At 40.7% G+C, this 17,690-nt stretch overlaps 1 protein-coding gene across 1 annotated transcript in view; it reads right to left on the bottom strand.

Moving 5' to 3' along the window:
* Window positions 1-2,550: 2,550 nt before the first annotated feature.
* MUC5AC (mucin 5AC, oligomeric mucus/gel-forming) overlaps window positions 2,551-17,690 on the bottom strand; it is a gene marked incomplete at its 5' end in the record, with an annotated part of 56,381 nt that continues 41,241 nt past the window's right edge. The window contains 16 exons of the mRNA XM_084629789.1: window positions 2,551-3,979; window positions 4,687-4,792; window positions 5,366-5,423; window positions 6,250-6,378; window positions 7,790-7,888; window positions 7,994-8,116; window positions 8,556-8,596; window positions 8,792-8,896; window positions 9,665-9,842; window positions 10,622-10,656; window positions 11,600-11,700; window positions 12,025-12,094; window positions 12,842-13,020; window positions 13,794-14,004; window positions 14,428-14,611; window positions 17,350-17,600. Coding sequence (XP_084485915.1) covers window positions 3,730-3,979; window positions 4,687-4,792; window positions 5,366-5,423; window positions 6,250-6,378; window positions 7,790-7,888; window positions 7,994-8,116; window positions 8,556-8,596; window positions 8,792-8,896; window positions 9,665-9,842; window positions 10,622-10,656; window positions 11,600-11,700; window positions 12,025-12,094; window positions 12,842-13,020; window positions 13,794-14,004; window positions 14,428-14,611; window positions 17,350-17,600 — 2,120 coding nt within the window. The 3' untranslated portion in view covers window positions 2,551-3,729. The remainder of the gene's footprint in view (window positions 3,980-4,686; window positions 4,793-5,365; window positions 5,424-6,249; window positions 6,379-7,789; window positions 7,889-7,993; window positions 8,117-8,555; window positions 8,597-8,791; window positions 8,897-9,664; window positions 9,843-10,621; window positions 10,657-11,599; window positions 11,701-12,024; window positions 12,095-12,841; window positions 13,021-13,793; window positions 14,005-14,427; window positions 14,612-17,349; window positions 17,601-17,690) is intronic.

Raw genomic sequence — 17,690 nt, 5'->3', positions numbered from 1 at the left:
AGCATGGTCCATCACACTCAGTCTGTAGTCACAGTAAGGGGTATACCTGAGAATTTAGGGTCAATGTGTGGTACAGAATAAGTACAAAAGGGGGAATTTGCTAAGGCAGTTGGGAGTCTATATGAATGGCCTAACTGGCACAAATCTCTCAAGGACTGGAGCAAGTCCTGTTCTGCCAGCAAGCCATGTGAAGTTGCTGGTGGCATACTCTGAATACACACTGTTTTCAAGTAATGAAAGAAATTATGTTGTTGAGATTCAGGCTTTGGATGGAGAAAGGATTGAGGGTCATATGGCAGCCCTGTGGCACAAAGTTGGGCTGGTGGATTGAGTTGGATATGGGGTAGCTTCCTCTCCTGCAGAGGGTTAGTGTAATTAACCTACTTGTCCATTACTAGGTATCCTCCGTCCCCTCCTCCAGAATGAGCTGGAGGAGAAGCATCACAGGTTATTCTTGGAGGAACAGAGACCCAACATCTAGCCCGTAGATAACTCTGTGTTACCCAGAGCAAGCAGGAAAAGGGAGTGTCACAGTTCAGAGCCATAGCACCTGTATTTCCCTTTCATGGTCCACTAAGGGCACCCACTATTCCTAGCCATCACCTCTCTTGGGCAGAGACCTGTGTCTTTCTGCCCCCTGTCTAGGGTTTTTCCAGGTTGCACAGTTTCCTGCCCACACTGTGAATTTCCCAGAAAGACAGACTGCATAAGCCGGCCTGCTTTGCCTTGTGTTCAGAGGCTATAAACGTGCCACAGTTCAGTTCCACGCTGCTCTTTCTAAGTAACCAAATGTATTGCTAAGGTAAAAACATTAAAGAGAAAACTTAAAAGAACCATATCAGAATGTACATACATGCTAATAAGCCAGAGATCACCCCCTGATTCCAACAAGGGTTTGGGCCAGTGATCTGACCTTCAAACCCCACCAGGGGGTTTTCCTGTGGTCACAAGTTCATAACAGCTGTTCGTTCAAAACAAGCACATCCTAGAATCTGCAGAAAGAACAAGGAGTACTTGAATCTGTGAGTCACTCCTTTATCTAGATCATGTCTTTGATCTGAAGAGACCATGAATAGGTAATCAGCCAGACAGTAGGTTTCTCTTTAAGGCACAGCTTCAAGGATGGGTCAGGAGGTGGGTAATTTGCATCCCCCTCTTCCCAAGGATTTTATAGGGGAAAAAAAAATTCAATCTTCTCTGGCCCATAGTTGTCAAAGGGTCCTTTGAGGCTCATAACACTCCTGAGGTTTTCTTTAATCCTGTCTCCCTATATAATCCCCACAATAAATCATAAACATTTGCATTTTTTACACTGTGAACTCCTAAAATACGTAAACTTAATTCAGAAAGGTTTGATGTAATGCAATGAAGTTTATTGCAGGAAATGTCTCGGGGAATAACATCCAGAGGACACTTGGATTAGGCCTAAGGAAAGACAGTGTGTTGCTTGTGAAGGTGACTAGAATGCTGCAGGCAGTAGCCTGAGAGCTGATCATGGAAGGAAGGCAACTTGCACATTGAGACACAGAGGCTGGGTAAAAAAAATGACCCAAACAAGGATGCAGGCAGCTGGCTGACAGGGAGCTGGGAGCAGCAGGATATGCAACAGGAACAGTTCGAAAGCAAGGGGGGTGAGTCTGCCACACATCTGGACAACAGCAGGAGAGAATGCTGGGGGGTCCCTAAGGATAATACAGGACTGAACTCTGATTGGTGGGATCTACAGCCCAATATTTATTGTCCTGTAAAAGAGAGATGGACTAGAAGAGCAGCTCAGGGGCTAAGCCTGAGGAAACTCATAGAATCATAGAAATGCAGAGCTGGAAGGGCCTTCAAGAGGTCATCTAGTGCAGTCTCCTGCACTGAGACAGGATCAAGTGTACCTAGACCATCCCTGACCAGTGTTTGTCTGACCTGTTCTTATAAACTTCCAGTGACGGGATTCCACAGCTTCCGTTGGTAACCTGTTCCAGTACTTACCTATCCTATCATGAGGCACAGTTACCATGGTGCTCCCTCTGCTGGACTGCCCAGGGACTAACTTAGAGACTACTCATTATCTTTCATTGTGACTGTATAAAGTGTTGACCCTAGTGCAACAATTCTCGAATATTGGTACATGAAATACTGGTGTTGCACAGGCTGCAGTCAGGTAATATGCAGGTTGGTTTCAAGTGTAGTGTCAGAATAATATCCATTAAAATTACAAAGGTGGCAAGGTCAGTTTGTTGGCGTTTTAGATATGGTACATTAGGCCTTAAAGTCTGAGAACAGGTGGCATTTGAAACAATTTCCGTTCTGCCAGTCCTAGAAAAGAATCGTCTGTTACTTACAAAAAGTGTGTGTGTTTATTGCACCAAGGGCTAGAGTCTCTACACAAAGCACACTTCTCAATCTCGAATCAGGACTGGGCTGCCACTACACACAGTGACATCCTAAACTGGGGCTGATTAGAAACCGTCACAGTAGAGGGGGAAGCAAATATTATGTTGGGCAAACAAACTGCTTGTGAAGGATTCAGCAAAATGAAAAAAGCAGACCACACAAAAGTTGCAAAATGCTAAAAGTTTATTAATCATCATAACTTTTTTCTTCTTAGGAAACGAACAAAATAGAAAAAGAAAACATCCCACAACCAGATACCCACTGACGCTAGAAAATGGGGGCAACATTAATTGTGGAAGAAATGGTCCAGTACACTTATTTTTCCCAGAAACAAAATAAATAGCAATGATACAACATTTTAAAAAAATCTCAGCTTCCTAGGAAAGAATTTATATTACTATTATTATTACTTTTGTTTACAAAAATCCTTCATCTACCCCTTTTGGCAAAAAATATATTTCTTCTGTAAACAGTTAACCAAAAACAAATAATACAAAAATCCAAATTTTCATTCATTTACTATGCTGATGATCTCATGTAAACATAGGATAGTCTGCAGCAGCCTTGTATGATAGAGTTTCTTTCTTCCTTCCTTTCTTTCCTACAACACCACAAAACCCCCCAGTATCTTTAAAGTTTGAGAAGATGCAGTTACTATAACCTAAACCCTCTTTAATGCTAAAACAACAAACAAGCAAACAAACAAAAAGGTAGGAACGTGAGAGCGATAGTCTGTGTTTTTCCTGGACTTGAATTGTTGACACTGCCTAACTGAACTGGAATCAAAGGGGATTTGAAAAGTTGTCTAATTCAATGCAATGATTAGTCAGTGTCAGTTGGGTGTGGGACACATTGTAATGACTGTGACTAGTGAAAAATTATTAACGACGCAGTGATGTTTGGCTGCTTGGCCTTGGGCAGTCAGTATCAGAATCACCACAGGGAAAATTTCAAGCCAAAAAGAGACTATAGTTTACATCAAGGACTTCCTAAAAGTGCCGTGGAAATAGTTAGAGTACAGTTCCAACCACTCCACCCTATTGAAGGAAAAGCTGTCAGTCATATAGCATCGCCGAGAAAAAACAAACCTCAAGATTTCCTAATGCTGCACCTCTCAAGTTAAAAGAAGACACTCAAAGCAATGAGACCCATTGATAATGGAAGCTGAAATAATTAGGAAACAGAAATTTCTAGGCTGTATACAGGAATTTCATCCATATGTCCAAGATTCTAGCTGCTTTGGATACTTGTTTATTATTAGGGGAAAAAAAGTGAAAAGATTTATTTCAGTCTATAGCCTACTCTTCCTGGTTTTGGTTCATTTTTCTGGTTCTGCTCCTGGTTCTAGGACTGCCCTTGTTGCTGCTGGAGCTGTTCCTGTTGCTGCTGTTCTTGCTCCTGCTGCTGTGCTGGAGGGGTGGGAAGGGTTTGGGGGATGCACTCTGAGCCCGCACAATCGCACTGCTCCACGTGGATGTATGAGTAATCAGTGGTGCTCCCATCAGGGCAGCTCAGGGTCACCTGTCTTTTGCTGGTCTTGACCTCCTGACAACACTTGCACGTGTGTTGCATCACATTCGCCTCAAGGGAATACCTGATTGGCCACAAAACAAAGCCAACAAGAAAGAAAGATTTAGAAATACTGCTGCAAAATCAACAACAAAATACACCCTCATTGCTAGATATCACCAAATATGGTGCCTCTTTGTTGGAAGCAATCGGCTTGACATTATTACTGTGACAATACTGTGGTGAAATATAATTTCAGTGAGACTATTTGCGGAAGAAGTTAGTGCTGCATGGAAGAGTGGCAGAATCTTACCCTACATTAATACTGTGCATTATCAACCAAAAATCTCAAAGTGCTTTACAAAGGTGGCTAAATATTATTATGTACATTATACAGATGGAGAAACTGAGGCACAGAGGGGCTAAATGACTGAGCCAAGGTCACACATTGTCAGTGCACAAATGATGTCCAGGATGAGACTAGCAACCCCATTTTTAAATGGGCAAGAGTTCAAGTCAGGGTGTCAGAGGTTAAAGCCATTTGTCGCTGTACCACCAAGCTTCCATCTAGTAAAAACTGATGGATCTTAAGGTAATTAACATCTTGTAACATAGCAGGTATCAGAAATCCAACTCAACGCAGCAGAAACAAACACCTGCTTGTTAGGTGGATATTGGATGCATTAAAAATGCATAATTTGCTCCCTGCCACCAATATAATGAATGAATGCCAAGAGGGCACAGGGACAATCATACGCAAGGAGAGTGAGTAATGAGCTTGTAGCCACTTACATTGAAGAACCATCACAGTTGCCTTCACAGTATGTTAGTTCAACGGGCACAGAAGAGTTGCATTCATTGTGACTGATGACAGTGGTAGTACTATGCAGTCCACAAACTGGAGTAATACAGGCAAAATAATTGAAAATATGTTTGTTTACCATATGCAGCTATTGATAGAAAACAGAGAGGTGGAGCTGACGTCATGTGTTCACCTGGTTTAATTACATATGGTGAAACGGTGGCTCCCTGTCCCTTAAGCACCGGTGCATGGCCCAGACAAAATGTTGCCACTGGCATCTCTTAAATGCACGGCCGGCTACCATGATTGGTGTGTCAGTCTATCCTTCGAAGAGAACGTGTCCAGGTATGCTGGAGCGTGAGCATGGCCCTGCCCCTTCCCCCTAATGGCTAGCATTTAGCAGTGGGGAGGGAGAAGCTCATACTATACGTTTTCAAAGGAGCTGTACTGTGTGCTGGGAATGTTCTTTTCCCAGCCACTCCCTATTCCCCTCTCTTGCCCCAGCAGAAGGCAAAGTGCCCGAACGTATTCTACACAGGCATAATGCCTCAGATCACATCAGCTCAGCCAATATATGTGTGCACCTGCCACCCATTGTGACTAATGTGCTCCAAAGCACTATTTAGACCATGTATTTTGTCTTTGCGCTACAGAATTAGCATGACTTACTTTTATGGCTTGGTGAGCATATTTTGCAGCAGCCATCTTCACTTAGCTTGATATCAGCCTGGAATGCAGAAATAGGGGGAAATGATTCAGAATTGGAGTGTACGTACCAATCTGGGGGTTTTCCCTGCTTCCCAAGTTTCCTTGGTGCCAGCAAGAGATCTGCATTGAGATAGATGCTGATTCGAAGCAGGGCTTGGGGAGCTTGATGGTATTCCAGTGAGGGGCAACTTCTGCATCAGTAACAGGCATTAAGTGGCGCTCATTTTCTCTTTCTACTCTCCAAGTTAAGCATTCTAATGTCGTATATAGTAACCCAACTTTTAAATACTGCATGCTGCAGATACATGAAATTCGGAGTGACTGAAGTTAGTGTGTTGCAAGTAAGGGATTAAACCAGCATTGGTCACATAGTTAATAGAATACTGACCTTCCACCTATGTGGCCCTGGTTTCAGTCCATCCCAAAATCTTGACTGAGTTGGATGGCTTTATTTCAGTCAATTCCCCTTCTAAATAATGTACTCTCCTTCACCTTACTTAGTCTCATTGGGTGGCATTTTCAAAAGCACCTAAGTGACTTAGGAGTACACGGCCAATTAACTTTCAATGGAACTTGGGCGCCTGTATCACTTCGCACTTTTGAAAATCCCACTCCTTTTTGTGTGTTCTGTTCTCTACTCCGTGCTCTGTAATCCAGTGCAGCACATCACTGTGGCTCAAGTCAAATTCAAAGGGACCATATTTGAAAAGGCTATAATTAGAATTGCATCCCACATAATACTGGGGTCCAGGTATAATCTTTGGACACAGTGGTCCTGCTGTTTTTGCCTATCCTTCCCCAAGCAACAAACGTGAGAATTAGAGGAACATTTAAGGAGTACTTACCGGGTCGCAGTTTTCTAGGTGCGTGGTTCCACAGACTTTCCTTACAGTGACAAGGATAAACTGATCCTCAATTTGTTCACATTCATAGAAGGTACAGTTATCACCGGGCTCGTGCCAGACTTTTCCAGCCTGTAAGTAACATTTGTAAAAAATGAATAGAAATCTATGCAGTGTGTCTTGAAACAACCCTTTCTGTTCATACTATCTACGGCAGGGTGATTATTGTGCAAAAAGCAAATTTTACAGACCTTGAGGGCTAAATCAGGGGAGTTTCTGTTGAGGGCCTTTGTCATATTAGCAGCATAGCTACTGCTGTGTAAATAATAAAGCCCAGTTCATTAAAAGTGTGAGGAGACGATAATTCTACCTTTACACTTTCAAAATCATTTTAATAATGGGTTCACCTGCCCCCTGTTCAACTACCGCTGATTTACAGCCAATCCATAATTGTGCAGTAAGAATTAGCGATACCAAGAAACCTGTGGTGAGTGTATAGGTTGGCTTGGAAGGGAGACAAACTGGCTGTGGAGAGTCTCTTTGTTTCATCATCCGTCATGGTCCTCAAGTTGTATTAAAAGTGTATATACTTGTGAACCCGGTGCTGGAGATGTGTTTGTCCGTAATGACCTGTCATGCCCATTGTAAAGATATCTTGAGAAAATACACAGTGGAGCAAACCCTAATACTGTTCAAGACAGTGAATTGGAATTAATTTGCAAACTGGATACAATTAACTTAGGCTTGAATAGAGACTGGGAGTGGATGGGTCATTACACAAAGTAAAACTATTTCCCCCTGTTTATTCCCCCCACTGCTCCTCAGACATTCTTGTCAACTGCTGGAAATGGCCCACCTTGATTATCACTACAAAAGGTTCCCCCCCACCCTCTACGCCCCGCTCTCCTGCTGGTAATAGCTCACCTTACCTGATCACTCTCGTTACAGTGTGTATGGTAACACCCATTGTTTCATGTTCTCTGTGTATATAAATCTCCCCACTGTATTTTCCACTGAATGCATCCAATGCAGTGAGCTGTAGCTCACGAAAGCTTATGCTCAAATAAATTGGTTAGTCTCTAAGGTGCCACAAGTCCTCCTTTTCTTTTGCAGATACAGACTAACACGGCTGCTATGCTGAAACCAAAGATTTCCAGTGACTTCACTGACACCAGGATTTGTCCCAGAAATATTATAAAGCTTCCAAGTGTGATTGGCCACTTGCAGCCAGATTCTGCCCTCTGATACGTGAGAATGATTCCCATTGAGAGCAATGAGTGCTGTGTTTTCATACCGAGGGCAAAGCCCGGCCCAGTATTTTCATCTACATTGCTTTTAACATTGAATTCTGAAAGCTATTGTTATTATTGCAGTAGCTCCTAGAAGCCTCAATCAGAATGGAAGCCCCATTGTGCTAGGGACTGGCCAAGCACGGAGTGAGATCTAACATGAGAGACGACCCAGTGAGCGACTGTGATAAACACAAGGACAGAAGGGGAAGGAAGGAGAATGGAATTCACAAAACCTTAAAAGCAATAGTTACCTGAAGCACATGGACTGTGTTATCCTCCATCTTCAGTACACAAGCCTCCTGTACACACTCACCACAGCACTGTCCAGATTTCATCTTATATGTATAGCCCTGTTTATAATGGAATAAAAAAGGAATTGCACTGAGTCAAGGATGCTCACTTCCTCTCAGGCAGGTTTTTAAATTGTGTGTGATGGGACAAAAATCGGCACTCACCACTGGGCACTCTGTGTCACATGGAATGGGCTGGCAGACAATAATGTTTCTCTGACTGTCTGGCTCTACTTCAGCAGAGCAGGTGCAGTTTTCACAGGTACCTTTTGGAATGACAGCTCCAGGCTAAACAAAGTCAAAGGAGGAGTATTAATAGTCACTAAAAATAAACTGCTTCATGTACAGATCTCACAGATTGGCAATACTGTGCTAAATTCTTTAATCACACTGGAAAATTTGAACCACTTTCTTTAACCAGAGTCCCAGTGTTGATGATAGGAGTACCTTATTTTTCTTGGGGCAAATTCCTTATGCTTATGCAGAGGGTGATGGAATGTTGTTTTTTTGATGAAGTAATGGACAATGTTTAACTCAGCCTTTGTGCAAAGAATATACATTTCAGGCCCCTGCTAGGATTCTGAAACAATTTTTGTTCTAATACATTGTTGTGGTTATTTGTTATTTCTGTAGCACCCAGGAGCCCCAGTCATGGGCCAGGACCCCATTGTGTTAGGCGCTGCAAACTAATAAGTTTTGTGTTAGAGTAAGTAACATATGAACATACCATGTAGAAAGTTCCATTGGTTACACAGCCTGGTATTAGCTCTGTAAGGGGAAAAAACAACACAGTGTGATGCAAATATAATTTTTTAAAAGAAGCAGAAAGACACGAAAAGCTATCCGTCATTTTGTCGACAAAATACAACAGAATGTAACTTCTTTACACTGTGCTGCTCAGACTGCTTTCTTTAACATCTTGACAGGTGTGGATAATTCACAAAAGAAGAGCTTAATACTTACTACATGTGAAGATAGTACAACAATTTCCATTTAATACTTCTGGGATTAACTCGTATCCTGGTTGACAGCTGGCCACTGATTCAGGGCACTTGCTAGTGTCACATCCTATGTAATGTAAGACAGAAAACAAGGAGTTCAACATAGTTAAGTACAGAAGATTCTGTACTGTATGAACAAGAACTTCTGAAGTTTCCTCAATGGGCACCATAGTTCTGTGAGCAAGCATGAGGATGGGATTAGAAGAACCTCTGTAAAGCCTCATTTAAAGTTAATGAGCTTCATTCTTACCCTTAATTCTTAAAACAAGAAGTTTAATGTTCTGGCTCAGAAGAGTGGATTAGTGGAAATTTCTCTCTCTAGTCAGAGACAAGTTTGAAAGGGAAAATTTATAGGGATGGAGAATCTGGTGACTTTCAGGAATTCATAAAACTTCTACTGCAGTATGTAAAAGTTCTAGAGATTTTGTGAAATAGCTTAGAACTTTTGGTGATAGTGGGTTTTTTTTGGTGGGATGAGGTGATATTAGAGAGATTTTGTTGCTGGTGGTATTATTTACTTATTAGGGATGGTACAGTTTGTTTTCTTCCAACAGTTAAAATAATTGGAAATTTCAAATGACTTTTTGGTAGGCATGCTTTCCCTGTGTTGGTGAAATACTTTTTTCTCTCTCTCGGAGATGAAATGTATTTCTTTTAAAAGGTGCTCTCTTCAGACATCTTGTAAATGCTACGCAAAAGGTGTGGGAGTCATGAGGGGACAAGTGGGCACTATATGAAGAAAGTAAAGTACAAATTAAATGTTGAAAAGATGTCTCAGAAGTTCCCCACAATATATACAGTATTTTCCACATGGAAGAGCTGAGAGGATTCTTACGGCATTCAGTCTGGACACAGCATGGGTCTTCTTGTGTCAGTGACTGCACAGGTACAAACCCTGGGTCATCACAAGAGACTGGTGGGAGTGGTTTACACTGTTGTTTTGTACACTGCACTATAAGAGTGTCCTTGTCACAAACACAGTTCTGGCAATTGCTTTTCCACTGGTCTCCAGGCTGTTAAAAAAAATTGTTTAGAACTGAGTCAGACTATTTGCACGAGTTAGCTTGTTCAGGGCTAAAGCTATGCATAGCTGCATCAGCATCATTCATGTTTATGTCATTTCTAGACTAATCTTTATCGGGGAACCTCAAACTCTGAAAATTCTTAGAAGAGGACCCCATATGTTACTGAAAGGATCTGAGCATGACCACCTTTCCTTGCATAAATCTGTTAATTCCTAGAAATTGTGGGAAAGATACAAGAAATACAATTGAAAGAGCATAGGGAACACCCATATGTGCTCTGAATGCATAACAAAATTCCCATATCAGGTACGGCATTATATGTCAGGTTATAAAATGGGTCTTGTAGAAATTAGATGGAATTAAAGAATTGGGACTGCAAAGTTTGCTAGCTATAACTAATTTTTCCTCCATCCAGCCCTTCATTTCTAATAAACTTTGCATGCCAAATTCCAGAAAATAAGGGAAACCAATATTCTGGTCCTCTAGGACTGCTGTTTGTCCTTCTTGTATTTTTAGAATGTAATGCAAAGATTAGAAATGGATGAACCCATTATCTATAATTTAGTCACTCATAAAATTACACAGGGTTCCAGAATTCAGACACTTGCATATTTTTTCTACAATTTAAAAGGGACACGTATTTTCCAAAAATAAATATTCCTCAAAATCTGTTAAAATGTTTGTCAAACCCCATGTTCATAAACCCCGAAATGTTCCTTGGGCTCACCAATCTATATTTGGTAAAACATACTGATTGCAGTACTCACTAATTTGGGCAGTCCATCTGGTCCTATACAGATACCTGACAAAAATGAAAGGATATTAACATTAGTGCTACTGAGGTGATGTGAAATAAATGTGATAAGGTTGGGTCAGGCGACTGCAGCCAGAAAAAGCCTGCAGATAAATCCTAGAAGAGGGCTGACAGATTCATTCAAACATTGATGCAATTCTTCAGAGATGAAAGGTGTGCAAATTTTCAGATAAATATGGAAAACAACACATCAGATATACCTTTTTGTCAGTTTGAATGTTTCACAGGTTCATAATACACTGAGGACACACTTTAAAATTAAAAGAACCAATAAGGTGGGAGCAGGGAAGATGGTAGAACAAATATAATGTATTCGTTTTTCACTTCAGAATACAATGGCTGTAATTAAGGTCATATAAGTGAAATGAATTCTGAGCCCAGTTATCAGTGCACATTTAGCCACACCATAAAATAACCAAACTGGCAATTATGATGATCAGTCTGTGCTGAGAAGAGGCGGAGCACTGTAGAAGGAGTGCTACAGGGCAGGGTTGAGATGCTTTGGCAGAGTGGTATATGGGAATCTTGCATGGGCCATAGCAGTAGCAGGTCTGGAATTAGCAAGCATTATTAATTTCTTGCTTTCATAAGCAATATTCACCATATTCAGCATTCTGTATAAAACTGTCAAGGGCCCAATCCAACACCGCTGAAATCAGTGGAAAGCCTCCCATTCATTTCACTGGACATTGGATCAAGTCTTAGATAAACAACAACAATGCTTATCTCTTATAAAGCATTTTCCATCAGGAGATCTCAGCATGCTTCACAAAGGAGGATAACTATTATTATTCCCAATTTGCAGATGGGGAGACTAAAGAACTGGAGAGACTTGCCCAGCGTCAGTGGTGGAGATGGGATATGAACTCAGGCCTTCTGACTCCCAGCCCAGAGCCGTATCTACCCCTAAAGTAAAAAACATCATACTTACGACAGTGTGGGACACAAACACCGCTGTTTTCATTGAAGAGAAACTGTCCTTCAGGGCAGAAACATCCTTCAGTTAGGCCAGTGCCATTGTGGTGAATAGCCCTAGAGTGGAAAGGGGCATATTTTAGAGTACAGTTCTCTCACAGTTAAACAGCCAAGTGCAATGTGTGCAGGAAGTCACAGCATTTAGATGATGGATACATGTGAAGAGGGAAAATTATTCAGTACTTTTAAGAAGCAATAGGAATTACAGGTTACATTCTTCATTAATTACTAGATCTGGCTGAATAATGATACATTTTATTAATGAAAAATGCCAAAATTCACCAGATGAATTATTCACTGTGGATAATAAAGGATCCTAAGTGACAAAAATCCATAAGGACACAATGAACTAAATGGTTTGCTTGTATGTTCTTTCCATACCTTGAATCACAGGTAGCAGGATTAAGAGGCCCACATGGCTTATATTCTTTGTCCACTGGACATTTATATGCTGTATGGGAAGGGGAAAATATAACACAGTTAAAAAGCTAAGAGATTGCATTTCAGTTTGGGTTATATTTTGTCAAAAGAGGTCCCATGTATCTAAGGTCCCAGGTTTTTAAGTGGTCTTTCCAACCCCCTGCCCCCACCTCCCTCCCACATTCATTCTGTGTTTCTGTCAACAGAGCACTCAGTGAAACGGTGAGTAACGATCCTGAGCTAGATTGAGTTGGGATGTAAGAATTTTAGTTTATCCCTTCATTTTGTATCATCGTTTTCCACCAGTAATTTTCCAATCCTCTCTTCCCCTCTCTGAAATCTCATGTTCTCTCCTGTAATGAGTAAGCGGGTGCTACAATGAAGCGAAGTAGTAGCTTACCTTTCGCAAAACACAGCTGGCTAGATTCTTAGTCTCAGTGTTACCTGTGTAAATCCACAATAGCTTCAATTGCTTCACTGAAGCTACACTGGATTTACATTGGTCTGAGATGAGAATGTGACCTTTACAGTATCACCTCTGTGATGCTCCGTGCTGACTACCATTTGCGAATTAGGTATCCAAAGTTTGTTCCAAATCTGGATCATCTGAATTAATGTTGCCATATTCTATCCACTAAACCACTGAGACAGACCTGCTCATGTTTTTATAGAGATATTAAATACATTGAGTAAGTGTGAGATGCAGGACCAACTTACTGAACAAGCCTCCAGTTACTATTTCATTAACACATGTATTTGTTAATGCTGCAGTACTTACGGCATTTGCCTTTGGTCTCTCCTCTCCAGTCAATACAAACACCTCTTGTGGCACACAGAGTGGCATATATCTCCAAGCTGGAACACTGCATGGATGTATTGGTCATGAAACATGCATCAAAGTCACAGCCCTTGTAAAAATCTTGTGGTGGTATCACCTTGTGGCATTCTTCAAAGACTCTTTAAACACAATAGAGAAGAAAATAGTTTCATTTCCCACCATTGCTATACAAAATCTGTTCTTGTCAAAGAGGAACATCATAGTGTGAGCATACTGTCCTTCTCCTTTGAGATGAGTTTCTGTCTGAAATTTAACTCAGCTTTGTTTTAAAAGTGGGCACAAACGTGGAAGAAAGACTCCAGAATGGAAAGGCTGAGAAGTCTGAAACCATCATGTAGAACATTTTTTATGTACAATATATACACATTTTAGATTTTTTTATGGGGAAAGGCGTCTGTCTTTCTGTCTACGTTTTCATAAACCAGACTCATCAGGCATCTTACCAATGTAAAGTGATGTTACTGTTTGAAAAATATAACTTGGTGTGGATAGATGTGCCATGGAAAGCATGTGGGGGATAGATGATTTTGTGGTTAAAGCACATAACTGCAAGTCAGAAAATTTGGGTTTTATTACTTGCCAGGCCCCTGACTTGTTGACATTCTCTATACCCTCTCCTCAGAGACCTGTGGAATCATCATGGAGATCTCCTTGGTGTAAACAAGTATGTGGTTTCCACTTGCAGAGGACTTCTATTGTATTTGCCCCCCTCTGCAGCTGTCACACAGCTGTTTGGCCTTCAGACGTGTGCATAAGGCCACCCTAGATTTGGCCCTGTATTTGTTGATAAGGGCTTGATGGGGATCTAGTTCTTATTGCCATCATTTTATAGGATTTTTGGATACTTTTGCTTAGTTAAGGAAGAGTAAAATAATTCATTTTTTTATCTTACTTGCTCAAAATTATCTTGCAAAGAGCAGAAGGGGGACAGGTGGGAGCTGGAGTTGGGGTGCTGGGTCTTGGTGGTGATGGTGTTGGTGTTCCTACACAGTATTGCTTCTTGCCATCATCAACCTTCCAATAGGGAGCCATTTGGGTACAAGAAGGAATAATCTTACCACTTGGCAAGCGGCAGTCATCTGATTTAATGTTTGTGCATGTACCTGGAAGACCAAACATAACCAGATCAGAAGGGTGTGAGCCACTGACAAAGTGCATAACACATTACGTTAATATCAAATTCAAAACTGGTATGCATAGTGAATGGATCAAACTCCTTGTAAGTTTAGATTGCTTGATACTCAAAGTGCATCATTTCTTTTGAGTTTACTTAATAATTGTTTATGTAAGGTTAAAATGATAAGACAAAAATCAGGTCATTGAAATATTAAGCATTTGAACCTATTTGTTAGAAGCAGATAGAAGTGATATAAAAAAGTAACAATGGATGAGATCCAAATTCTCACCTAAATCCATTTACTTTACTTTTGAGGAATTTCAGTCTATGGTAAGCTTGAATAACTATCTGGCTCAGGGAATAAACATAGGGAGAGTGAGAAGAGGATGATTAAATGCATCTATCTTACCACACTGTCCTTCAGTGTTATTGCCAAATTTGCTGAATGGGAGTTTCACTGAGAAGATCAACCCACTGAAGGTGATGGTAGCTCCAATCTCAGGTATTTCAACAACCATGTTGATGCCAAGCATGGAAACAGAAATGCCATCTTTCTGGAAGCCTGGTTTGACAATCATTTTATTGAAGATAATCTGCATATGGGGTTAAAAATTATGTAATTGCAGGAGTCTCTTTTGTTAGACACATATTTTAAAATAATTTGTTTACTAATATTTATAATCATGTCATTTTATGATATCATATCCCATGTTCCTCATATCCCACACCAGAATTTTATAATAATAACTCATATTGGTTTTTTTTCCTTTCTTGTGCTGCTTTACACTCCCCGAGTGACTTAGTTGTGGGACTAATTATCAGAGTGGTCCTGTTCAATTAGCATTGTTATGCAATTAGTCATATTCCATGTGGGCAGGCTCTATGCTAATACACATTATTTTAAGGCCAAATATAAAGAGTGAAAATATCATTTGCGTCTTTTTGTAGGCATTTTTCCTTACAGAAAATGACTAGGCCGTAATTTTTTAAGCTGCAGCAAGATTCATGCCATTATTCTGTTATAACCCTGTCATTATTGTATAATCATAATGGACTAAACCATGAGGGGTGTCTAGCTCAGGGAGAGCCCCTGGAACTCATATTGAAATATACATTTTACCCATCATTTTTATATGATGATTTGTTTCCTCTTGAAATTAAGCTGTTACTTACATTTGCCACATACAAATTCCAGGTGCTAACAAAAGTGTGGACTTTTGGTTGGTGATATTGTTCTTCAGGAATTATTTCTATGTTAGGAACGTAACTCTTTTCTCATTGATTGGGATGGAGGAGGGAGAGTTGCAGATCCCTCAAGTACCATTCTGTTTTGACTGGGAATCATTGGGCTACATTTTACAATATGCCCTATTCCAGTGGTTCTCAACCAGGGGTATGGGTACTCCTGGGGGTATTCAGAGGTCTTCCAGGGGGTACATCAACTTACCTAGATATTTGCCTTGTTTTAGAACAGGCTCCACAAAAAGCACTAGCGAAGTTAGTACAAACTAAAATTTCATAGGCAATGATTTGTTTATACTGCTCTGTATACAATACATTGAAATGTAAGTACCATATTTGTATTTCTATAGATTTATTTTATAATTCTATGGTAAAAATGAGAAAGTCAGCACTTTTTCAGTAGTAGTGGGCTGTGACACTTTTGTATTTTTAGGTTTCAGAGTAGCAGCCGTGTTAGTCTGTATCCGCAAAAAGAAAAGGAGGACTTGTGGCACCTTAGAGACTAACCAGTTTATTTGAGCATAAGCTTTCGTGAGCTACAGCTCACTTCATCGGATGCATTCATTTCCACTGAATGCATCCAATGAAGTGAGCTGTAGCTCACGAAAGCTTATGCTCAAATAAATTGGTTAGTCTCTAAGGTGTCACAAGTACTCCTTTTTTTTTTGTATTTTTATGTCTGATTTTTTAAGTGAGGTGAAACTTGGGGGTACACAAGACAAAACAGACTTTTGAAAGGGGTACAGTCATCTGGAAAGGTTGAGAGACACTTCCCTATCCTGTCCCTGACAGTGGCTTATGAGTGCTTGGCACAGCTCTGTATGGGGGCGAGACGCACACACCTTTGCATCTCCCCTCCCACCATCCTGAGCCATCTGAGTGCCAGGTCAGTCCCCAAAATAAAATAGGGCAGCATGAGGCCACTTCTAATTTTCACCAACTGCCAACAGCAATTTAGGATTACTGGGGTAAATGGATGCTCTAGTTCATCCCCTTCTCTTCAACCATTCATCCCCTTTTCTTCAGCTATTAGGGGGGCTTTATGCTATTCAAAGATCTCCATACTCAGGGGGAGATCCCCATTCGGCCAACTAACGTGGACTGAGTGCTGGTTTGCACCATTAAGGGAGAATTGGTTTTCCGGTGTATATCTGTACCCCTTTGTATTGATTTTTTGCACACAATATATGAGTTTGCCTCAGACAGAAGTCCCCCAGGAGCAATTAATTTCCACACCAGCCCTTACAAAAGACTATGTCTTAATCAGTTCCAAAACCAGAATATCTTGCTTTATTCACCTGCCTCAATAACATACTCCATGGGTTTGTGACTCATGCTAGAACTCATAATCTAATCTTACTAAGAACATAAGAATGGCCCTACTGGGTCAGACCAAAGGTCCATCTAGCCCAGTATCCTGTCTTCTGACAGTGGCCAATGCCAGGTGCCCCGGAGGGAATGAACAGAACAGGTAATCATCAAGTGATCCATCCCTTGTCGCTCATTCCCAGCTTCTGGCAAACAGAGGCTAGGGACACCATTCCTGCCCATCCTGGTTAATAGCCATTGATGGTCCTGTCCTCCATGAATTTATCTAGTTCTTTTTTGAATCCTGTTATGGTCTTGGCCTTCACAGCATCCTCTGGCAAGGAGTTCCACAGGTTGACTGTGCATTGTGTGAAGAAATACTTCCTTTTATTTGTTTTAAACCTGCTGCCTATTAATTTTATTTGGTGACTTTACTTTTATACTTTACAATACGACATATTCCCTAGTTTTTGAACTTCCTCACTCTTGGGAATTTAACTCTGTCAAATGCATCCACCTCTTCCATAATTTTCTAATTTTCCAGTAAGGATAGCTCTAGCTCCCTAAACTTTCTATTATATGTTTGCTTCTTGAGAATTGGCATAATTTTTTTTTATCCTATGATGCCCTCTGCCTAAGCATTTCTGTGCTATAATGAACATAAATGCACTCAATATTTCACATGAGGTTCAGACAAATGCCGGTACACCTTATTTCTGTTTTGCTGAAATAGGAAATTTAATAGGAACACTGCAAAAAACTTTAAAGAATTATATTTTACCTTATTAGCCATCACTCCATTGTAGAGTTCACGTGTCAGCACTACAACCATGGACTTGTAGTAAACAATAATGGACTGAGGACAGGAAAGTCCATCTTCTGCATCACAGAAGTAATTGTCAATGTCAACATGGAAGTTGTCATATTTAGGGGTAATCTGCTTCACAAGGGTATATGTGCAGTTGTCAAGGAATGTGTAATAGGTTCCATCAAATGTAATGTAGTGAGGGTCACCCCAGCCACTACAGACACCTGGTAAAGAGGAAAAATGTAGATGCTAAGACTAAAATAAGTCTACAAGAAAGAATTTAGAAAGTTAAGCCAGTAACACAACCTTCTAGA

This window comes from Lepidochelys olivacea, assembly GCF_965140295.1.
Source record: "Lepidochelys olivacea isolate rLepOli2 genome assembly, chromosome: 6".
Taxonomy (NCBI): Eukaryota; Metazoa; Chordata; order Testudines; family Cheloniidae; genus Lepidochelys; species Lepidochelys olivacea.
Note: the sequence above shows the minus strand (reverse complement) of the source record. Positions and strands in the feature narration are given on the sequence as shown.